Source organism: Myripristis murdjan, chromosome 21 (genome assembly GCF_902150065.1).
Source record: "Myripristis murdjan chromosome 21, fMyrMur1.1, whole genome shotgun sequence".
NCBI lineage: Eukaryota > Metazoa > Chordata > Actinopteri > Holocentriformes > Holocentridae > Myripristis > Myripristis murdjan.
Genome location: NC_044000.1, coordinates 8,513,657 through 8,538,570, shown reverse-complemented (window position 1 = coordinate 8,538,570; position 24,914 = coordinate 8,513,657). Strand labels below are relative to the sequence as shown.

General features: G+C 40.3%; 2 protein-coding genes and 1 non-coding gene across 3 annotated transcripts; 1 reads left to right on the top strand and 2 right to left on the bottom strand.

The window, feature by feature from the left end:
* Window positions 1–8,755: 8,755 nt before the first annotated feature.
* Window positions 8,756–21,180, bottom strand: cops8 (COP9 signalosome subunit 8). Its single transcript, XM_030080715.1, has 7 exons — window positions 21,024–21,180; window positions 20,194–20,264; window positions 17,940–17,988; window positions 17,320–17,452; window positions 11,298–11,405; window positions 10,586–10,648; window positions 8,756–9,599 (listed from the first exon to the last, which is right to left on the bottom strand). The coding sequence occupies exons 1-7, from the start codon at window positions 21,093–21,095 to the stop codon at window positions 9,520–9,522; spliced, it is 576 nt and encodes a 191-aa protein (XP_029936575.1). The 5' UTR covers window positions 21,096–21,180; the 3' UTR covers window positions 8,756–9,519.
* Window positions 13,946–17,303, bottom strand: LOC115379805 (E3 ubiquitin-protein ligase TRIM63). Its single transcript, XM_074933745.1, has one exon. It carries the CDS (start codon window positions 15,439–15,441, stop codon window positions 14,401–14,403), a length of 1,041 nt encoding a protein of 346 aa, XP_074789846.1. The 5' UTR covers window positions 15,442–17,303; the 3' UTR covers window positions 13,946–14,400.
* Window positions 21,181–22,695: 1,515 nt separating the features above from the next.
* trnat-cgu (transfer RNA threonine (anticodon CGU)) lies at window positions 22,696–22,767 on the top strand. Its single transcript has one exon. It is a non-coding gene; the product is annotated as a tRNA-Thr (tRNA).
* The last annotated feature ends 2,147 nt before the right edge of the window (window positions 22,768–24,914 follow it).

Here is a 24,914-nt window from a genome sequence, read left to right as displayed (position 1 = left end):
AACCACAGCTCGATCAATTTAAAATGCAGCACTGTAAATAGAGTTAAATTATAAAAACTGGTTTGCTTCCATTCACATCATGCATAATTATTTTTTATACACAGTGCAGCTCGCATGCTTGCATCAGAAGTGGTGAATTCACAAATGAGCGAGTGGTGTTCGGTTACCTTAGTTAACCTCTGTTAGCCACGGACATGGCATTATTTGTAAATGTGGAAACAATCTTTGTAACAAAGAGGAACATTGAAAGGAAAGAATGCAACAACTCTCCCTCAGTTGAAGTTTTTGGCTTAACAATATTGATGCCAGATTGCCAAGCAGCGTAAACCCATATGCCCACAAACCGTCGAGAAGTGAATCTGCTGACTGTTCCCCTGATGGCATCAGACCGCAGTTGAGCTTTAGACTTTGTACTCTTACATTTCCTGTAATTGCAAACAACAAGCCCAGTTAATTTTTTGTATTTACTTAGTATTGATTCACAATATATACTGTATTTACAAAGGGTTTCCCTTTGTTTTCAACTGCCAGCACTGAGCGTCATCAAGAAAATGAATGAATCATCTTCAAACCAGAGTTTTTCTCAGACTCTAAGAGAAGTGTTACACATATCTGGTCCATCTATTTGTGTTTATAGATGTTTCACAAACAATTTCTTAAAGGTTTAAAATTTATTTGGTAATCATTAACACTAATAATACTTATTATAGTATATAAAATGTTATAACGTGTGCAACAATAAACTGTCACTAAATAGTTGTGTAGTGTGCAAACATTATTATTTGTATTTAACTGTAAACTAAATTTTAATTAACTATAAATTTACCATTTATTAATGATGGTCATTATAAAGTGTTACCCATCACTGTATAATTAGCAGTTGGTGTATGGTCCAGTATTGGAATGTGGAACAAACAGAAATCTACAGTGATCATACATTTTAAGTTTCTCACTGACACATTGTTGTACGCATATCCACTGCTGCATTAAGTGAGAGGCAACAAGAACTATAAAGTATAAACAGTGAAGCTGAGCAGCTGTGTTCACAAGCTGTCACAAATCACCAAAGCAGAATTAGAAATTGATAAAGCAGTGTTATGCATCGCTCGTAGCTGTACCTCTGACTTGGTGAGAGCTCATTTTCTAGCATTTGAGAATTTTACAAAAGCCCAGTCTGAGAAATACAAGCCTCAATCTAGTGGGTTGGTGAAATTTCCATTTGTGCTCATGCTGTAATATCTGTCACTGGGCACTGCTGAAAGCCTAACAACTGATGGTAATTTTGCTGGTTTCTATGATTGTTTCAGCAAAACTCACTGCAACTAATGTTAATTAAGCTGTTGCTAGAGTGTATGGGAATTGAGAAAACACTTAAGGAACCCAAAGGGACTGGCAAAATTAAACCTGCACGCTTGTCCCTTCTTTTTAGTTGACATTGATGTACTGGTTGATGTAGAATTTTTAATCAACACACAGTAAATAATAAAACATTCTGAACTGAGTGAAACACAGGTTAGGTCAATAGCACTGGAGTCAATTTCCTGCTATGGGAATTTGGGTTGGTGTTGTTCCACCTCATGCTGGACGTCGCAGTGGTGAGGTAAGGCTAAAATAAACCCTGCAAGCCTGCGTTTATGGAGTAGGCAGAGGTGGAACCTTCACCAGCAGTGAACTCTGCCTCTCCCAACGGCTGTCAACAGCTGAGAGAGAGGAAGGCTGAAAACCTGGAAAGGATTTAATGTAGGGAAGAAGAAAAATGTCAGCTGTGCTCCAGATTTGACTTGGTAATGAGCAATCATTTATATTATCATGTGTCACTCACAATGCTAAGCATGTACATATTATGAGTATTGGAGAGATTTTATACAGATTCAGCTGTAAAGGAATAAAAATTAGTTTGACACCTGAGAGGCAGTATTTGCTCTAGTCATTGTAGGCACTAGTGTATATGCACAGTTCAAAATGGTTGACATTTTTACACCACTCAGTTAAACATTCGTGCCTTAATGCTTTCATGTGCTGTATACTTGACTGCCTTCTGACACCCGGCTTCCAAGCATAAACTGAAACAGAATCAGTAATCACAAGCATGTCATGCAACTTGCAGTGAGGCGCTATGAATATTCTGTCAATCAGACTTCACATACAGTGTTTTGTGTTACTGCAGCATATGTTCTCTTTACTGTCTTTTTCTGCAGGAGGATGAGAGGCGCTGGGAAAATGTTACCACATAGTGATCGTCATACGTACTTCAACAACTTGCATTGATCACATCAAGCTGATAACAGACCCAGCCATCAACAATAATACCACTGGTACCCAGGCAAGTCTGAATACCACACAAAACCTCTGACTCTTCAAAGAGAACAGGTTGGATTGCAAACATCTGAACACAAGACAAGGCTTCCAAAATGTGGAGGAACTGTGAGGAATTCACCAAATGCAAGAGGCAAACTTTACCTAAACTTTACATTGATTTTCTTAATTATGAGTGGAACCCATAACACAAATGTTGTGTTACACAACACCATGGGTTTATCCTGCACAAATAAGGCAAATAACAATAAATGAGAGGGCAGTTAAAATGAGAAAAATTACATCAACGTTTAGATAGGAAGGTATAGGAGATGACAGAAGAATAGGACAGTATATATTGCTAAATACAAGTGGAAAAAGTATTGTGTCGTAAACTGTATGTTTTTTTTTTTTTGTTTTTTTTTTTGCTTGATTTAAACTCTACACCGTCTTGACCTTAAATATTTGAAAAAGTACTTATTGCCATTTTCGTTTGTGGTGCACTGATGGTTAAAAGTTTTCAAGCCTACTCGTGCTGTGAACTTGGTCTCAAAATAACAAAACTGAGATTAAACTCACAGGATGGAGTTGTAAGGGTAGAGGTAGTAATAATAAGAATTAGTAATGTGACACATTAGTGACTGACTGAAATCCTTTTTTTTTGCTTGACCCTTTTCCAGGGCATTCAGAGGTCAGGATCAACTGAGGGATTTGCCTCCTGCCAGAGGGACGTTTAGTCTTCTGCTTGAAAGATAGTCTGCTTGACGTTATTTTGTAAATGCCACGCAAGATACTACCAACAGTTGATCTTTGTAATGGTTTATTCAGGCCTTCAAATATCCCAAGAATGTTTGCAAGTGAAAAATAATTACACAGGACTTGGAGTAAAAGTATGTTAGCTGTGGCTGGCTGCAAACCACAGCGAAATGTTTGGATTAACTCTTTGAGAACATAAACACACATGATGACCATTTAAAGTAATCCTGGATTGGCATACATACATAGTTACCAAGGAAATACTGTATGTATATTTGTATACTACTCTTCATGTGTCTTGCACCTTCTCTTAGCACTGTATGTGAGATCCCTGCAGCAGTTTGTCAGTGTGAACTATGTTACTGGGTGAAAGGCCGAAGTCTGCAGTGCAAAAATGTCACACATGCTACCAAAACAAATTCCTGGTGCAATTATTACATTAATTGCATCTTGTGAATGAAGTGTTTCTCATTCTGACTCCGAGTTTTGGAAAAGTGAAACTTAAGGTGTTCTGAGAATGTCTTTTGAATCCTGATGACGTAAGGAGAGCAAACATCTCGCATGAGGAAAAAACATTTCAAAAGCGTGGAAAAAAGCCAGTTCGCATGAAAAGTGGTTTTGATTCAAGACCATATCAGATCCATGGCCTGGAAACTCCTGACCTTGGATTGTAAATGTATCGGTGAAAGACAGATACTTCCCTATCGCACTACCTTCACGTTCACAGTCTGAGTAGATTTAAGACATTTGATGCTGTGTGCAGGCATCTGCTCTCCTGCTGGGCAATGATTGAATACAGCAAGATCCATCTCTGCTGTGCCTCCTTAACCTTGCTGTCCTCTCAGCTTTCCAACTGTCTAAATAAAGCAAGAAGACGAGGAATGGACTGGTTAGTGGGCTGCCTTAAAAAAATAAAAAAGTATTATATAACATTATGGGATTTTCACTGTGAACCCTCAATAAACCATGAGTCTTCACTGACTATACAGCAGGAATGCCTTTTTGGCTCTGAGTGGTTTCATATTATAGCAGATTTTTCAGTAAAATTAAAAAATGAGCATGCACAGCGCCCCATTTCCTCACCGTCCACATGGGTTTGTGAATGTTACTCTATCCAGTGGACTTTTGTTGCCTCGTTGTGCTGTGCCAATAATCAGTGTTCATTTTTTCACTTCATTTCCTCTGCAATTGCACATATGTCAAGGTGAAGTCCCCAGGACAAGCACATGAATGAAGGGCAAATGATGGACCTATTAAGGATCCATTCAGTTTTGGCTGGATGTAGGGCCACTTATGCCAATTCAAGCCCTAATGGATATCTGAACTTTTAATAGTTGATTAGGAAATTTTCTGGATAAGGAGATGTGAAGGCCCGGAGCGCATGGTCATTATCTGGGAACTCTTACAGAGGTCACATGGCATGGAAAACAGCTGCGCGTAACAGTGCATCGAATGCTCCATTTCGTGAGAATGAATTTTCAACTTCTTTTGGTTCGCATGAGATTAGTCAGGGGCACATTCACAGGATTAGGAGGGTAGTATGTGTATGTATGATTTCCACAGGCATTTCTTTTGTGTGCGTGTGTGTGTGTGTGTGTGTGTGTGTGTGTGTGTGGGAGGGGGTCTTAGCACCATTTCCCCAGCAAACAGATGTTACCTGTCACCTTCAACCAGTGTAAACTTCAGTAAATTATGAACACAGACTCTTGTTAATCCTCATGTCACTTGGTATTCACCAGGCTTGTCATAAAACAACTATAAAAAAATGCATGATAAAAAAGGCCGCTGGGAATAAATTTAGATATTTCAAGTTGTGTCCTTTTTCACTCCTGGTGTCACTTCAAAAATCTTTTTTTAATGGAGCATACAAATAAGCCAAATAAAATTCAAAAGCTCCCTAGTGTAATATTTTAAAAGTCACAACTTTTAAGGCACTTAGGGTGGATTATATTATCCCATCTTTATCTATGTCTTTCAACTCTTTCCATTGTAAGAACTATTTGTCCTCTTGGCCCATGCACCTACCATCCCTCCAATATTTCCTTTGCTCTCCTCACTCTTCCTCCCACCACTTCTCTCTCTTCAGTTCCAACCAGCCCTTCTCACCACCTCTCTCCTTCTCTGTCCATATCCCTCCCTGCTTTCTCTCTTTTTCTCATCATCCTCCTCTTTTCAGTCTCCCACATCCTCTTGGAGTCTTCTCCTGGTCTCATGCGCATGACTCACCATCCCACATGGAAACATTTTCACTGTGGATGTGAAGGGGCTTTTACTGCTCTTAATGAAAAATTAAACAACAGCCCTCAGTCGGAGCAGACCAAAGGAAAACACCAGCACCAAAAAAGCTTCTTTTTCCCTTTTTATCCAAATATTGCACTTGGGATGAAAGCTTTATAAACTTGTCTATGATGCCTTTAGGATCTGGTAATAGTGAACAGTGTGTTTCACGTCAGATGATTAACGGTGTATACAGATCTCAACTTTGGGCCACTCCAATTCTCAGTGAAGGCTGCCCCCTACTGGTTCATTCAGCTGCTTTTTTAACCTGCTCTCCCACTCCAAGATATTCCCTGCTACACCTCTCCAGATATGATGGAGCTGTTGAACAGGTCATGTCATGATGTAAACACTGTCAGAGAGGCTGAACAAGCCATACTGTAAGCATGATCAAAACATGCCATGCATACGTATTAAAGCATTTCCTGCTGCAAACACCCTCAAAGTAAGGAGGGGATTTCCTTTTAAAAAAAATGCTTTCAAAATTTATTCTCTATGCACACTTCAGTCATTTGTCATAACGCCTCATGAAACTGACATTAAACCATGTTTTACTAAAACTTGGTTAGTGTCAGAAACAACTATAATGACACTGGGCTCAGTTGCGCAAAATGAATGGGATGCAACAATTGCTAACGCAAAGGAATGTAAATATTATATTGAGGGAAAGCAAATGTGGTGCTCATGTCAGCACTTTTTTTCTCAAGTCACTGGGGAGGCTTGCAGCGCTCTCGAGCATCACTTCAGTGGCATGTGCTATGGTGCGAGGCAAAGGTCACCTTTGACCGCTGGAAAAAATGACCTCACCAAAAAGAGCCCCAGGCTCTTAGCGAACATCTGTGCAAAAGACATAAGGACACAGACTCAGTCAAGGGACCATGTGTTTCCTTTCGTTTGTTAAAACATTATAAACATTTATATGTATCGCTGCATCATAAGTTCTCCTACAAATAAGTTGTCCTGTTGCTTTTTGTCTATACAGCACTAAAACTGTTACTATTCTAGACTGCTGGAAAGCTTCATAGGTTTTCACGTCATGACTGAATTTATTGAACACTTGTGTATAGTAAGTACAGTAAAAACATCTCTGGCCATATTTTTGCCATCATGTTTCAGATAATTGTCAGGAAAAAAATCACATTATCATACTGATCTGACTTTTCCAAGGGGCCAGTATCTGACAAGCAGAATTCCCTCCAGGACAATACTCCTCACACTAATACAAGTGGTTTGCATCCACTCTGCACCTCCAGACCATATGACCTCGTGTCCTCACTTCAAAGGCTTCCCCCAGCTGCTCCACAGCATTCCCCTGACATTTTTTATGTATCAGATGAAACTGTTAGAGTGTGCTGTTTATCCTCACGCATCAGGTTACTCAGCACTAGTCTGATATAGTATTTAAAGTGCACCAAAACTGTACGACAAAGGATGATTTAATGTCCACAGGGAGATGCCAAGTCTGTTGTTTCACTGTGACCCTTCACCGAATTAGTTGGCTTTTGTAAGTCCACACCGCCATTGCATGGAGAGCGATCATCCCTGTCAGCATAAACCTGTCAGGGTAAACAGTCCTGCTCATAGCTTTACATGCACAGAATATACAAGGAGTTGTATGTCTGTTTCCTCTTCAAATGGAGCCGTTTACAATGTTGTAAACCAATGGCTCTGCTCAGTGCACACACTGAGCAAGAGGCAGGGCTTCATTTAAAAAAAAAAAAAAAAAAAAAAAGGCAGCAGCTGAGTATAGCTGCTCAAAATCGGGCTTGAGCCACTACAAATATAAGTTTACAGACATAATTAACATCAGAAGGTGATCTGGTCTTAATTACGATGAGTCAGCGATTGTAATGCGCTGCTTTGTTTGCACATTTTGAAACCTGCACTGAGTTGAAATATGTTGTTGAAATTTTATCTTAGACTGTGCACTGGGAAAACAGAAAGCCAGCTTACTGGTTTGCATTAGTAATTGAGGACCGTGTTGTGGAAGCCCACATCAGTACAGCTTAATTACTTTGATACTGAGACACCAAAACCAGCACATTTTCAGCTCAGTTTCATCAGCGGTGTTTTATTTGTGCATGCGCCACCATGTACTAATTTAGTCCTGCCTCAGTGCCCCAAGTATAACTGATCCGTGACACGTTCTTTTTTCGTGACAGACCTTCCAAGGTCAGCAGTAACTCACAGGATAGTGATCAGGGTCGGTTACCGTCTCACACTTGTGCTGACTGACTCTGACATGCTATCCTGCATGTGGCTGATGCTGTTTCAGTGTGAGCCTCTACGTGAGTTTGTGTGAACACGTGTTTGTATACAGAGAATGCACACAAACACATCATTTCTATATATAGGCTAGAACAAGATGAACCAGTGAGAGGTGGAGGGTATGCTCAAGTTAATGTGAATACTGGGGGAAATGAAAACAAGGCCTCAATTACTGACTGCTGGACAGTGTTTTTACAAAAAAAGAGCAATGCAGAGGCTTTCCATGTTCAGAATATGAAATGCAACCTGAACTTTTGCCCAGATCTGTCACTGAACAAGACAATTTATGACTGTACACATGGCAGGTAAAGGAAAGGTAAAAGGGCAAGTGGAAACATAATATAAATGTTTGGTAACAGACCATGCTGCCAATGGTGTGTTACTAAACAATGTGCAATTTTCAAAGCAAAGCCAATCACGTTCTGAAACAAATTACTTCCAGTGCTTCAGACATGAGTGCTCCAGTGTGTGATCTGAGGCTTAATTAGTCTGCCATTTCCTTATACCACCAACGTCAAGGCGCACAGTAAAACAAATAAGCATCAAATAAATAAATATGGTTTAAATTCATGTATGCATGATGAAAAAAAATCTGCCTCTATTCATTTATTTCATAATGTTATTGAGCACATGGCAGCCAGAAATTCCTTTACAACACTGACGGCATGCCCATGGTTTTCCACCATGTTTTACTGATGCAAATTGCAGATTTAGTGTTTATGGACACATTTGAATATTTTCATTTTTTTTTTAACGTTTTAAAGGTCAAAATGTGAGCAAGAGCTTAATAATATCTACATATAACATTGGAAAGCCTCTTAAACTCAGTCAGTTTTGAGTTCTGTGCAAATCTCTCACTGTGGCTGTATTAACTGAAACAAAGTTTCAGTTTCTGTTGCTCGAATTATTGGCTACACAGTCCGTATGCCTAACTATATGCTGGTCTAGTATTGCTATAACCTCGCTTCTGCAAATGTCAGTATGTTTTCCTGATTAGACTTAGTGTGAATACCAGGGCTCAGAACTCACCTACCCCATTTTGCCAAGAGAGCCGGCGAGATTAGTCATAACAAATTAAATATTTTTAACACTGAGCGAACCTAGCCAGCTCTGGAAACGCTAACCCCGACGCAAATAAAACTTCAAAAGAAGAAAATAATTCTGAATTATAAACACATCAAAATATTTATTTACCAGTCAAAACATAGACTTCAAATGCAAGGTCAAAAGAGGGAAACGTTTACTGAGCACAGTATCACATGTCTCAGTAGGCCCAATCTAAGTAACTCGCATGCGGTGACACTTTGCTTGAGTCTGACACAGACGACAGTGAACTCCACATGGTGATGCATACCAAGACTTCTGTTAGCTGAAGAAATCTGTTTGAAGGCAACTATTAAGTGCTAAGACACAAAGGACTCACGTGTGGTATGTGGATCTGATATTGAGTAGGGAGAGAGCAATATGCTGAAGAGTTACGGTAAGCTCCACTCAATATAAACACCGATGCAGTAGCAATAGAAACCTTAAAACAGAGATGAGACAGCTATCTACTATGTCTGTCCACTTTAAAATCACACCCAAATTAATACATCAGGCAGCTGCAAAAAAAGCAGAACCACTAAAGAATATAATACAACACTGGAGCCTGAAAGGTAACAAGCAATTTCAAGAAAATATGAATAAAACTGAGGCAGGTGTATTATACAATGAACATAAATAGGCAAGTCTTGGAGAAGAGTATTTAACTTTCAAAACCATGTGAGACTGTGTGTGTGTGATATTGTCAATGGATCAGAGTTAAATTTTGAAGGAAGTGGGAAGGGTCTATCTAAACATGTCGATAAATGCTTCCGCGGTTGGTGTTCTCCCTCTGTCCATAGCAGGCAGAAAAGGGAGGCGGTGGTGGATGTTGTCGGGTTATCAGTTCTCGAGGAAAGCCACGTAGTCAGTGAGTCTGGCCAGCTGCTGCTCATTTGGAACCAACGAGACTGGGGGAGGATCTGTTGAAAGAGAGACAGTATGGAGAGGGTGAGGAGAGGGGGATTCCTCTTTGTGCCAAGTGCTCTCTATCGTGTAGTATCTCCACATTTCCACTCAGTGAGCACAGCACGCATGCTCCAGCTAGAGGCTCGGTGTGGTATAAGTTAATCACATCATCGTCATCTGCTCATTACCTCACCACCTCCCCCGACCTGTAAAAATACTCTACCTACAGAGTCTACGCATTCCGGCGATGTGATCGTAACGGACTGACGCCTGGATAACATTTAGAGTATCATGTCTGGCAGACTGCATATAACAACACCTTACACTAATCCAGAGTGATTTTGTTTTCCAATAGCCTGTGTGAGATCCAGCTTACAACCAAGATCAACAAGCACAATTAAGTGCCAGTTGGGGCTGGGAAGGAAAAAAGCAGACGTGTGTCTGCCACGCTGGGCTGAAAATGTGCATGGCAGATGCTTCAGCATTAAGGTCCACTGATTAGAGAGAGGAGAAGCTGCTGTGCAGGGCCGACCAAAACCTCCCACCAGCATGTTTGCAGAAATAAACAGGTTTCTCATCCAAGATGGATCAATCTACAATCCTGCGGGCCTGTGGACATGACTCTAGATGGTGGGCTTGAGAGAGATAATGTGATCCAAAACACAGACAGGAAGGAGGACAAGGAGGTTCATGATGACGGAGTGAAATGACGTTAATGTAGAAAAAAGCAGTGAGGTTGAATATGGAAATTATACAGAGGAAATCAAAGTGTGCTACTTTTTGAGTTGTTGGGGGGAATTTCTTGGAGGAAAAGGTAAATCCCTCATGAAGATTGCAAAAATCTCATAATTCACAGTTCTGGACATTTGTAAAGACATCTAGCAGGAGCAGTAATGTGATGACAGTGCTGCAGGACTAGGCTTACTCGGGAGGAGAAAACATGTGGGAGTACATCAGGCTGAAGATGGAGAAAATGGAAAAGAGCAACAGTGCCACCTACCTGGCTTTTGGGGCATCACCATTCTAGTGCTGGGGTCTGCCTGCCAGCCCTGGCTCACCACACCTTTGGGCAAAGACAGAAACTGAGTTGAGAAAGACTGTTGCAGGTGCATGTATTTTTTTTTTTTTTCTTTATTTTATTTTTTTTTTTTTATAAAAGGACCCTTTTTCTTTCTCAAATTTGCTGCTTGGTCTCTGCTTTGTAACTTTTATTTTTTGCACTTGCACCCTGTACCTTTACTGCTCTGTTGCTATGAGGTAAAAGAATGTCTTTTTGCTACACCTGTCTGGTTTACATGCACTGAGTACAGCACCCTTCGCCAGTAAGACAGAAACCTACTTATGTCAGTAAGCTGTAAGTGCAGAAAGAAGACTGATGAAATGTATTCACTGCATGATAATCCAAATAAGTCATAACATTCCCCATTATATTAACAATGTTCCACCAAGAATAACGAGAAACTTCAATGATTGTCATTCAGATAATTTCTTTATTAATCCTCATAGGGAAATTCTCTTTTCTCCCACCCCTCCTCCTCAGGGGAGTCAGAGGTCAGGGTCAGATACAGAAAAAGCACTCCTGCAGCTGCTTGAGTTTTACTATCTTTTTCATGGAACTTCAGCTGGGCAAAAACACCTGAAAAAAATGACTTCTTTCTGTATGATGATGTTGAAATGTTCCCCATGAGGAAATTTTGTAAATTCAGTCTTACCTTTCACAGCCTCCTCAACGGAGTAGCCCACAAAGGCAGCAAAATCTTCTGCTGTGATGGAAGTATACGCCTGAGCCACGAGACCATACGCCCTTTGCCGTGTGCTCTCTGCGAAGGCATAGGGATATATGAGCCAATGACATAAAAGTGTCAGATATGTTATGCAAGTAAATGTCAAAACAGCATTTTGACATTACAGTGGTGCTTCAAGTGCATGCCTGGGCTGCGAGACCTGGGACAACAAAGGCGTAGCATATGGAATACAGGAGACTGACAGCATGTTATGTAAAATGTAAAGCAGAAGTTTTAAAATAGTATTCCAGCATCATAGTTCCTGTAAACACGGTGGGAAATCTGCACCAGACAGCAAACAACCACATAAATTTGGGCTCTGATAAGGTACTCTGAGCCACCAAAGACCAGGAGATTCGACGCTATGAGTAACAATTTATCACGAGTGACAGGCAAGTTTGTTGAAGCCAACTGACATTGACGCCAAGGGACACAAAGTCCCTTCTCTGCTAAGGCCATTAACATTTACAGGTGTGTGTGTGTTTTGTTAAACTGTTAAGTGAGTGCTAAAAAGCTGCACGGAACATTTTTTATCCCATGTTTTCCTGACCCTGACAGTTTTCCTCCTGTATGAAACATGTGCCTATAACTCATTTTTGTCACATGTGATCCATAGTCTTATGCGGAAAAGACGTGTGCTCCCAGCAGATTTGTATACAAGCCTATAGGTGTATGATCTTAAACTCTCAAGATTCAGTTACAGTCGTTGTTGTTGTTGTAGTTGTAGTTGTTGTGTGTGTGTGTGTGTGTGTTTGTTTGTGTGAAAAAATTTCCCTTCAATACTTAATCTCTCCCTCTCCCCAAATCAGCTGCAGGCATAAGGTCACAGCGGGAAAAAAAATGAATTAATCTGCAACATGTTAGTCAGGTAGGAAAAAGGAATTGTTTGAATAAGAATGCTGGGACTTTTTTTTTTTTTTTTTTTTTTTTTTTTTTTGAAATCACACGTCCCATTGGGATATTAACTGATGGCAAATAACTGATGAGCAAGTATAATTTAAATTTTGGCCCTAACTGCACAATCGGTCTTGTTAAATCAAGCATGCTCAAGATGAATCATGGACATCAACTTATCATGTCTATTTTCACTGATGATCCCTATGGGTGCTGTAATCAAAATTACAGTGAGGGGGAAAATGGGTTAGGTGTGCACTGCCTGCGCCATAGACCGCTAAAATCCACACCAAATCAAATGGCTTAGGCTTCCAAACTGTCAAAGCTGTCCCACTTAGCCTGTCCCCACCACAGCATCAAACTATGCTGTTCAGAGTTCTTTGTAATGATAATGTAAAGCTGATAGGGCTGCGTGACTGACAGCATGGCACAGACAGATTTTGCGGGACCTGTTTGTTGCTTCTCCCACCGCTATCATGGAAATGCCTCAGGGTTGTGGCCTTTCCTGCTTTATAGCCTAGCAACGGTTTATGTGTACCAACAGCCAGCCCCCAGTCATTGCAACAGTGTTAGCAGCAGTAACAATAACAAGTAGGATGAGAAAAGACAGCTGTGAGAGAAGGCAGAAGATTTGTCAAGCGCATTCTCTCATTCTGCTGTCCAAGGGGCTTCCTGTTATTCTTCTACTTCTGTCTACATGCTTAAGAGGTGGAGATCAGAGGGACTGAAAAATGTTAACTTGGCAAACTACAGGGAGGCACTGTTTTCTCTGTGATTTTATGTACCAGTTGTGCTTAAGGTTACTTTTAGTTTTATTCCATACCTCTTTCCAACCAAGTTTTTTTTAGTGGAAGTACTGCTAAAAATAATAAAAACATTAGCATTGTTCCACTTTTTGCTTTAATTATTTTAGCTAGGGAAAACTTAAAGAGTTATTTGTCGCTATGGTGGCACACCACTGCAGAATGAATGAGCTACCACCAGCTCCTGTGTGTTTTAAGTGGCCCATTTATCAAACATGCTCAACACAAAACTGCTTTTGTGTGGAACTCGACTCATTTCCAAAGTTTTGCAGCTGAGTGATGTGGCATATTGCGAAAAGATTGAAGATGTTTGTGAACTATTGTTCACATCTCAGCCAAGCAGGTCACCTCAAGGGGTTTTTTGTAACTTAGTCCCCGGGCAGACGTGTATTTTTATCTTGGCCTCTTGACCGTAAGGGGGCTATCCAGAGATGACTCATGTAGCGCCTGGGCTGGCCCTTCTCAGACTGCCCCCCTCCAACACCCCAGAGTTGGTTTGGAGCTGCTCAGCAAGAAGGTCCATGACTGGGGGACGGAGGTTTTATGGAGGAGAAACAGGATCCCATTTGCTGTTCTCTGACAGTCTATTCCAGAGCCGCTATCATTTCTCACCCTCCTGCCTCTTAAAAATAGCCCCAACTCTTCTCCAGCAAAGGCAAAGCAGAGAGGACATGGCAAGGGCTTTTATTTTTAAGTGCTGTTTACTGCCAAGTAAGAGCAACAACACAGTTCTCATGAAAAGATTCCAAGGAAAATCCACTACATTAACACCAGAAAATTCTTAGTATATATATATATTTTTTCTGTAAACTACCTGAATGTGTGCTTACTGCACACTTAATGTTATTAGTACAGGCAAAAACAATTAAGAACATATACTTAATTTCATGGCTCCTTTATTTCAAGCTTGGTGATTCTTTGATGATCGATCAGCTGATCATCGATTCAAGTGCACACTATTAGTTTAACCATTTATCATGTTGAATAATCATACAAATAAGAAATTAGCAAAATAACTAACTCCCATAAGGTACATGTGAGGAAAACGAGTGTAAACCATTTTAGCAAACATGTATTTACATTTATCTAGCTCTATTATTCAACAATACCAGCACAAAGCTGGCTTTCAGGTACAAAAGTATAAAATAAGGATAAGAAAAAGTATGAGTACAACATTGAAATTAAATATTGCACTCAAAATAGGGGCAAGCCACTCAAGCCTGAGCCCTTTGTAACTTCCCAGCTTCCTTCAAGATTTTAAACAAATTGCAACTAGAGTCCCTGCCATAAACACCTACAAAAGTACATCATAATTTTTACATGTTCGATTATTACTACTCTTCATCTCCTTCAGCATCTTCAAACTCATCATCATCACCAAGTCCAAAGTCCATTTTTGCAAGGACTGCTTCAACATGCTGTGTTGATACAGTGAAGTGGTCCATCTTCTCAAAGCCTGGTTCCGGCCTTTCTTCACCCAGTGAGCTTTTGGCAGCATCCTTAGTCTGTGTGATAAGTCCTTTGGAGGAAAGCAGGAACTCAGCAGCACCACTCTGCTCCAATGCTCTCACAGCCGAATCTGTCAGCTCTGAACTAGCCTGTAGTCGTTCACCGTAACGTTGAGCGAGTGCCCGCAGAGCTGCCACCTTCTCGTCCTGCTCTTTCCCAATCTGTTCTAGTAACAGGGTTTTGCGCTCTTCCAGTACAGCGTAGAGCAGGTCAAAGCGTTCGGCTAGCCCTTGCTTAGCACGCTGAGCGTTGTCCTGCACAGCACGGCAGGCATCTTCCATCTGGTTGAGGAGGGCCTGCAGTCGGCCATTGCTGGCTACTAAGGCATCAATAGCGTTACTCAGTTCACCTTTCTGGGCCTGGTACACACTTGCTAGAGGTGACACCTCGCAATCTTTGTGCTGGCCAAACACTTTGCACATGGAGCAGGTGGGTATCTGGCAGGTCACACAATAGATGTTGATTCTCTCATCCTCATGTTCAGGGCAGAGGGGCTCCTTGGATTCCTTTGGCTTCAGGGACGTTTCTGTGTTTCCTCCACTACTGCCACTGCCTTCCTGCTGCTGTTTATAGATATCAATAATATTTTCCACCAACAGGTTGCGTTGGAGCCCATGCACACCATGGCGGTCGAGGACAACCTCAAATCGGCAAGTAGGGCAGCGGAAGACACCGCCAGAAAAGCGGTATGGGTTACGTGAGTCATAGAGGTCACTGGCACAACTGCGGCACAAGTTATGCTGGCAGGGCAGGATGACCACTGGCTTGGTGAACATATCCAGGCAGATGGGGCAGCTCAGCTGCTTCTCCAGGCTCTCCATAGGGCTGGGGGGACGAACCACCGATCCTGTCCTCTGGACATCCATGATGGAAAAGCTTGGAATAGGCCGGAAAAGTTTCTTGATCTCTACACAGTGACAACTACAAGCTTTTTTTCCTTTTCAGTCAGCTAATAAGCATTTAGCTATTAAAATGGAGAGCAGGATGCAATGTCGTCCTTAGTCTTTGCTGTTACTCATGAGATGTCGATATGTGTTCTGGTCAGAAGCTGACACCCCCGTCCTTTATACCGACCTTTCATAGTCAGTGACACCCGATCCCTTCCACTAACCAGAGAACACATTCCTCCCTGCTTGCTGGCCAGGGATCTTTTCAGAGAAAATGGCCCCCACCTACTGGTTGTTGCATGTGTCACATGGCAGTGGGAGCACTGTCCCCTTTTGCAGTGACGAAATTTGACAGAAGTGGTATCCTAAGAGGAGAAAAACAGGGCCTTGTGACTGGCCCAGAGAAGCCCCACCTGAAGGTGTGGGGTCATTTGATGGGTAAACAACAAGCCACGTCAATAAACATTTGACTCAGAGTTGTTGTGTTTACCATTTCATTTCCATGGTTATGGCACAAACTCACTTTGTTATTCACATAGTCTGTTTTATATACCACAGTGAGCACAGCATGATGCTGTTGAAGAACGTCTTGAAGACAAATTCTTCAATAGGACTTACTGTGTGCTTGAAAGCAGTATCCTATTATCTAAAACTAAACTAATGCTGCAAAGTTGAATATCTAATTGCCACAGGCATTATATCACTCTGACAAACTATTTGGTGGTCACTCATTCAATCTTGTTGGTTTGTAAAATTTTGTTAATTTATATTCAGTACCTAATACACAAATAAATATATAAATAATAATAAAAACATAATGAAATAATAATAAAATCACTTTTGTGTATGTGATCGCATCAATTACAGCTTAAAACGAACACAGAGCTGCAACTTACTTGCCAATGAGAATGTTATGGAAATAATTTCTTTCAAGGTGGATTTACCAACTTGTTATACTTAAAGTTAGTCAGTATTTGACTTTTGAAGAAAACTGGCTTACTTGATACAGAGCAAAGCATTACGAAACATTCACCTCACCAAGTGGTGGTCCTCCAAACTGTCATGTGACATACAACACTGCCCGTGACAAATCAACAGTACCATAAACATGAGATAAGCTATTCTTAAACTCTCACAAGTGAAACACCACATGACATGAAGGCCCAAATATTGCCATCATGCAGTTAACAATTTGGTATAGTCATTCTTTAGATTTATGTTATATATGATATTGTGACATTTTAGAGAGCGACTACATAAACCTATAACTATCTAAACATTTAACTGGTACCTTATTTCAGATTGTGCTTTGCTTAACTTATACAAATACATTATACTTTTGGACACTGGAGGATGTTAGAAAATGTCCCTCCCATAATTAGCTGACATTGTTAGCTGGGATACCTCACAGTATAACATGTCAAGAGTTTAACTACCCCCTGTTGATCATGACTCTAAACCCTGCTGAAGATATGGATAAGAAAAAAATACTAGGGGGAGTTTAGCCCATGTGTCTTCCTCATCAACATCATTTAAGAACAAAACATGATGGAAATGAGGTAAACATGCACAAACTAATATATTTAAACTCGTCATACGGTTAGGTAAAGACAACAAGACAACAACCAACTGCTGGCAGATTCTGGCTGTGGCTGGTTAACGTGTCTGAACACCATTCTGGAGGACAAGTAGGCATTATCTAATTAACTATGTGGCATGTAAAATAGCAAAAGTGACATTTAGTAGCCAATGTTCTGTGGACAAGTGCTGGCTCCCCCTGAATGTTCACTTACAGTAGCATGAGTGGGCAGATTAACTTAATAGGTTCAAATAAGACATGATTGTGATCACTGATACCTCGGAGAGCCTCCATGACTGGAAGGATATTTTCAGACCACTGGTAGGCTGCAATCGCTGTGTAGATCCCTGGAAAGTCTCGCTGCCATATGCGTTGGCCAACAGCCCAAACAGCCGCTAGCTCTGGGTTTGCCTGTGTATTACAAATAGAAAAACATTTCACAAGCTTTAATTCTGCTACACAACAAACCATTGTATCACATTGGTTCATAAAGTCACACACTTCTAGCTTGCAAGGGTGCAAATCATTTTTGAACACTGTACCCTCCAATTTGCTGGGCCATTTTAAATATAAATTCAAAATATTTCTAAAAGGTCAGATAAGCACTGCAACATTTAAGATACGAAGGCACCCTGTCACTACCTGGCTTTCAGCTAAGCAACTGAAAACACAGTTTGCTCTGGATGGCCATGAGATTGTTCATTTTAAATTATTATGAAGGCTACACTCATATGCCAAGTCCCAAAGTGGCCATGGCCATCTCAGCCAGCCTGGATGGCTGGTTTTGTTAAGACACCAGCCAGTATCATTCAATAATTCACAACACAACTATCAGAGCATACGAGTGGCCTTCAGTAGGATTTTGAAATACTGGGACTAAGAGGCTACACTTGCTTACCGATTTTATAGCTTGGGGAATCCGTTTCCAGAGATATCGGGCATTATTCCTGTTGGAACAGCAACATCACAAGTTAGTGTTTGTTTAAACCAAAACAAACCTGAACTGGGAAATTTGATCAGCAGAGCGCAGACTTCCACCAAGGAGCCAGATCCAGTATTTGCCTTCACCCAATAGGGTGGTATGTCTTCCATCAAGTGGTTGGATCTGATACGCACACATTAAATCCAGCTGTACCACCTACACGGTTGTGTTATGTATGCAGTAACTAGACAGATCTGAGATGTAATGTGCGCTTACCAGGGCGTCCGTTTGGCGCCAATCATTTTATTTTATATAATGAAAACTGCAATGATGAAACACATTTGAAGTCTTTTAATAAAGACTTTGAAATTAAGTGTGACCTGTACGTCATTTTATTCAGTACTACTGAAATAGTATTTTTATAGTGGAATTTCAACATTGGAGTCTGTGGCACTTTCATGTCTAACCCCCTGCATGACCTGAGTTAACCAAATATGGCACCAGGGTGAATGAGGCAAATTGCAGCATGGTCATAGTTGTGTTTCTGGTTGTCCTTGTTATATCTTTTGGCCGGCTGCTGTGAAATTTTAATCAACTCTTCCTTGACGCTGGACCAGATTTTCTACCAAGTTTCATATAAATCCGTTCAGACCTATGAGATATCTTGCTCACAAGCAGACAGAAACAGCAATTACATAATATCTCTAACCTCCTTTGCAGAGGTAATTAGCTGTGGCACAACTCAATAAGCTTAAATTTCCCGCGCTGTTATTCAACAATTTTGAACATGATTCAAATCCAAACCAAGCCAAAAGTAGTGTTTGTGAAGCTGTGCGTTCCATTTAAAACTATTCTTCCAGTCAAATGCACTTACTCAAATATTATTTTTCCAGACATTCAAGGAAGCCATTTCATTTTATTTCTTATGTGGCGCTGGAGGGTTATGGCTTTGGATTTATGGAGCTGCAACTGGAATGTATGTTATAGCAATGAGATCTGACATAAAACACGTAAGACGCGTTCTCTACTGTGATTACACAGAAACCTGGCTGTGGTTTCAATACATTTATCCAAGACCATTTCTGTCTGAAAAGTTCTCTCTAAAGTATTGTACACAGACACAAATTAAAAACAGGGAAAAAATGTTCTGGTTACTCCACTGTCAGTGAGCAGAACAACCTAAAGCAGGAAAGTTTTAGTTTTTGTGTACTCAAGAGTGTTCAGCCTACACACAGCCTGTGAGACTAGGTTTGAGATGACTTAGTCGAGCACTGGCAGAAAAAAAGTTCTTGTTCTTGTTCATCCTCCCTCCAAAACGAGCCTTTGTATTTGTTGAATGTCAGTATTGCACTATTTGGGTTGCATTTGAGAATGCATTGCCTGACTCCATTGCAAGAGAACATTCAAAACAATGGGTTTAAATGGGACTAACAGAAATGTAGCTTTCATGGGAGTGAATTTGTAACAGCATACCGCTCTTTGTGTGCTTATTTAACTAAATATTTAATGATATCACTCACAGTAATTCCTGCAATCTGCCATGCAGGCCAGACACCCAAGGCACCCATCTAAATTATGCTAGCACTAAAACTGCCCAACTGTGTAATGTATATAAAAACAGTGTAGGTGCATCTCAAGCAGCACAGACAGAGAGGGTGATGAGTGAAAGTGATATCAGTGCTCCTTTTGTCTGAATGAATAAAGAGCACAAAAATTTGTAAAAGATTTCCTGGGTTTTGCTCTACTATTTCCCTCCAACAAATAGCCTAGTAGTTGCCCACTCATTACAGAGTTGTCCCCTGTATTTACTTTTTCAAGGTTATACAAGTTAACAAACTGACCAGGCTTTCTTTCTTTTATATTTTTATCCCTAACATTCATGTTTTGTTGAACAGTTTCAAATCAAAGTCATCAGGATACAGGAAAACTTTTCCCACAGACATCTGGCTGACTTCTGAATCCTGCTTTTACTTGGATCAGTATTATGTCTGCATATAAAGCATTCCTAACCACTGATGTGCTACAATACAAATTTATGGCATCAAAGAAACTCTGGAAGGACAGATGCATTCATTCTAACTTCTTGTCAAGGAGCCTAGTTTTGAAAGAAACACGACTTTTAAATGGGTTGAAATGGGTTATTAGAGGATAAAAACCCACCCCCTACAGCCCCAGACAACCACTAGTCAAAAACTCTACCTCTACAAAAGCAGACATGAGGTGGACTTACATATCATTGTGTAGTAAATACAGGGCCAGCAACTGAGCGTACACTTGAGGTGTTGCGATGCCCCCTGGAGCCTGTTGAAAATGAAAGCAGGTAGGGTTATACTTAGTTACTTTGCTAATGTCACCTCGCTAACACCTCTTAAAAGAAGCAAACTTACAAACCAGACCCAGTATAATTTTTCTACAGATTACTGGCTGATGGATAAGGCTAGCTGCCTGACTGGGCGTGTTCTCTTGGGCTTTAAAAGAGCCAGGAGAGCTGCACCAGCATTCATTCAGCTAACTCACCGCTAATACATGCTAGCGTCGACTAGCTTATGCTGCTGGTGCTTCACAAATGTCAATGGCTCTGCTGAAAAATACTCAGCTTAAGGTTAGCCGCCGAGAGACAGCAACATTAACAGTCCAACGTTAGTTATTAATCGTAACGTTAGCATCACAGATGATAAACAATACACAGGTTAACACCAAGAACCCTAGGTTAGGTAGCTAGCTGTTTACTATTGCTGTCAACGGTGCTAGCACCGACATCAACAGTCTCAAATATGGTGGGTGCCGGCAGAAACATTCAATATCACCAATATTTGTTTGAACTAAGCAGCGTAAGCTAACAATGTGCGCTAGGAAACCAGTTTAGCGTTACTGTAACGTTAGGTACGGGTTAGCGGCTGGGATTAGCTGTGATGCTAATCTTCCTTACCCCAGGCGAGCCATGAGCTAGCTAACTGTCCCATACAGCATTATAATCTAGGATTCACGAGGAGAATGTTTAGGATATTAATTCACCGTTGACGCGTGAAATAATAACTGCACTGGCGATTAACAGCTTACCTCAAGCTCTTGAGTTTCACACTGCTCCAATAATTTATCATAATTTTCCTCCATAATCACAGCAGCAGGCATGATGATGCCTAGCTGTTGCACACCAGCCTCCTTCTTCTGTGAACCTGCAGCAGATCAGCAGCGGCGCAGGCGTCGTGCTGCCCTCTACAGAACGAAGCGCAAACTGGCGGGGATTTGATTCAACTCTGTTACCAAAAACTTCAAAGCAAATTTCATATTAAAGCTACAATCCAGAATCTGATTGTAGCACATATTTCACCGTCTTAAAAAAAAGGTGCAAATATATACAAATTACGTACAAATGATTGCAGCCACCTTCTATGAGCTTAATGAATCTGTGTCTTGATAGACTTTCACTTGGAATGAATTCAACTGATGCAATGGCTACAAATTCAAACAAACAAACAAACAAACAATAATACTATGATTGTATCATCAGCTATGACAGAGTAAGTCATTTTTAAAAACCAAACTAATTTCAACCACATATTAATTCATTCTAAATATTTTAAAGAAGAAAGGACGACTCATGAAATAAACCTGTTTTTCACTCAAACACTTATTTGAATAAGTGTCTACTGTAGTTACTTTTTAAAAAATATAAATTCCCCAATGAGAATTATGCTGATTGATGTCTCCTAACAGCTAAGGCTTTTACAGATTTGGTGGTCAAGTAAAAATGTTTCAACTTAGTAAATAGAGCTTTTCTCACAGCAGGTGTTTTGGCATGAAATAGCAGAGTAAACAAAGGTGATACTAATGATATTAATTAAGGTTGTGTTGAACACAGTCTTTCCAGGGAGCCAGCATGACCTAAATGGAACAGAACCTCAATTAGTAAAACCTGTGTTTACAATGCTGCTCATGTGAAAACAGTCTGTTGTACAGGACTGATACAATCTGCAATTCATGCCTTCACATTGGATGTTATCCATAAAGCCTCATGGAAGCACACAGCCAGTTTCTTATTTAAGAGCATGGCTCAAAATAAAGTGTCATTTTTTTTTTTTTTTTTGAAAAGATATAGTATTCAGTACCCAGATTGTCAGCTTTTGTCACACATGGTGTCCAAGCAACAAGGTGCCAATCTTTCAAACATAAAAGATACTTCATATAAAAGCTCAGAAATCCACAATAATCAACTCTCCTGACTCCACTCAATCAATATCCCTGCCTTTAACATGATAGGCTCATTAATCGTCCATAGCTTCAATATGAACAGTACTTTTTTTTGACACTCCATGCCTTCACAAGTAGCACAGGCTCTATCAGGTCAGCTACCGGCTCCTTGATTCCTGACCCTACTTAATAGAAAGAGAATGAATTTAAATGACTTACTTATGACTTACCTATGACTTATTACTGTTATTCAATATAATAACAATTGCTCTATATCTTCACTGTTGGATTTCTATTGCAATCAAAGAACATTTATACTTTGAAGTCTCTAGTCGAGTGCACAATTTTCCTAATGTAATTTACACTCAAAGTTAAAAATCAATAGAATACCATATTTTGCTGCACTTTGTCAGGAAAGGTATCCTTTCAAACCTAATCCAAGCATATGAAACTCACTTGTTAAGGTTTTGATTCCCATGCTGAGCAAATCCACCAAATTACGAATGTCCAGGAAGCCATGTTTTAAAATATTTACCTGTCAGGCATGGTGGCCAAGTGGTAAGGCGTTGGTCTCGTAAACCAAAGATCATGGGTTCGATCCCCATCCATGCCTTCATCAAGGGGCCAGTTGGTGAAAGCTGAAGTTGACAGTGTTTGTTGTTTGTCACTATTCATTGAAAGCACTTTATAAAGTGATTGACAATGCTCATCACTTTGGCTTGAAGTGGCACTCACGGTTGCTTACTTCTTCCAACAAGAGACCTATCAACCTGCAGCTCTTTCAGACTCTTACTCAAGTTCACATCAAAACAAAGAAGGAAGTAAATTAGTATTTCTCATCAAATAAAGGTGCACATATTTATCACCCTGTGACTACACGTCTATTTCCAAACTGCACTTCTTTCTCCAGACTGACTGCTGTCACATGATACAAAATTTAGGATGTTAGGACCTGGTCTGCTTGAAATGTTTCAGACATGAAGGTCAAGTGGTACGATGTTGGCCTTGATAACGAAAGTCTGTGAGCTCAGTTCCTGTCCGTGCCTTTAAAATCTAACCAGGCCCAGAAACTTCACCCAAGGGGTTCTTGCAGCAGTTCTTCACAGGAACTGCTGATCCATTTGACTTGATGGAAGTGGCAGTTTTTCATTATTACAGCGGTAGGAATTCAATACAAAAAAGAGAGTTAAAGCCATGGCTATGCTTGCAAAACCTTATTCAAACACACACTGTACTTGCTATGGCTTAACAAACATCAAGACTGCCCTGCAATTTGCATCATGGCCAAGTAGCAGTGTTCTTATGCACCCAAGATTATGAGTTTAATCCTATGCATTCCGCTAATTTAATGGGGTCAAATAATTTCCAAGCTTTCAAAATACACCCTGACATCCCATGCAAGCACAAGTTAAAATGTGCTGTTACAACTCTCCATGGGGCAGAATACACTGAGAAACATAAGGAATACAGTCAGCAATTACAGGGGACAAGGATCATTTTTCTTCACTGTGACCATAACAGGAACTGAGGCTCTCCTTTGGACCTGTGGCTATACTTTCACAGGTGTTTTCAGGTATATAGAGATCAGTAGTCTTGAGTACACATCATACATGGCAATTTATGACAACAAAGTCTCCAGAGCTCCAAAATTTCCCTGGTGGCCAAATGACAAGCCGCTGGTCTTTCAAATCAAAGCTCATAGACTCAATTTGACTGACATCTGTGTCCATGTACATGTCACATGTCCATGTTATTGTCTCTTCTTCATGTATTAATAATCTCCATAGTATCAATATCCACAGTTCGTTGCGAGGCAGGGTGGTCAAATGGCAGTGTGCTGCTGATTTAAGCAGGAGATCACTAAAAGAAGGCATTAGGATGTTTCCTGATGGTAATTCTAGAGGAGTATGTATAAAAAATACACACGCATATATATAGAAAACGCTTCCTCTGTGCAACATGACTGCACTTTGAGAGGGATTTAAGGTCACATTCTCTCACAGACTGAACCTGTGACCCATATTTTGCATGATTGTACAGTTGCTTTTCATATTTGACTGATTTAAAATCAATTTCATTATGATTCATCACTTTAATAGATTTGTGGATTTGTGGCATGATTCTGCAGTGATTATAGTCACCACTTGCTGGCAGTGTTGTGAGCCTTTTTTAATCTTTGCTGGCTTGAAACAAGACCCTAGGATTCTCTCTCTCTCTCTCTCTCTCTCTCTCTCTCTCTCTCTCTCTCTCTCTCTCTCTCTCTCTCTCTTCTTTTTTAATTTTTTTTTTTTTACCCACTTATAGCACTGTCTCTTTGCCATGTCTTGTTTAGGATACCACGTCTAGGTGTAATAATCCTGGAGTGATGTTTCACATTTAGTAACGTCCACAAAACGTTTTCTCAGAGTAATGATTTCCTTTCAATACGTCTACCATCTCCTCATCTATTCTTCCACATTTTCAGCTGTAGTTTTGATAGAATCTTCATTTTAAAAGTAAAAAAAAAAAGAAAAAAAAAAAGCATTGACAGACTTACATATTGTTATCAAAGAAACTCGATAACTTGCTTTGTTGTCCTTGTCTCATCCTCAATAATTCATAAATCTTGAGGCTGGATTCCCAGTTGTGATAGTTGAGAGGATGAGAGGGATGCAAAGCAGCAATGTAGGAGTTTAATATCCTGAAATGTAAACCATCAGGCATGTAAACAGAAAAAAAAAAAACATTACCACTGTTAAATTATTAGTATACCTCCCTTCT

What these genes read in the sequence shown, in the direction of transcription:
- LOC115379805 (XM_074933745.1), bottom strand. Translation starts at nt 15,441, where the DNA reads ATGGATGTCCAGAGGACAGGATCGGTGGTTCGTCCCCCCAGCCCTATG.
- cops8 (XM_030080715.1), bottom strand. Translation starts at nt 21,095, where the DNA reads ATGCCTGCTGCTGTGATTATGGAGGAAAATTATGATAAATTATTGGAG. An exon ending in TTCCCCAAGCTATAAAATCG is followed by an intron (nt 17,453 to 17,939) that starts GTAAGCAAGTGT and finishes TGTAATACACAG; the next exon opens with GCAAACCCAGAGCTAGCGGC. An exon ending in CGTTGAGGAGGCTGTGAAAG is followed by an intron (nt 10,649 to 11,297) that starts GTAAGACTGAAT and finishes CTTTGCCCAAAG; the next exon opens with GTGTGGTGAGCCAGGGCTGG.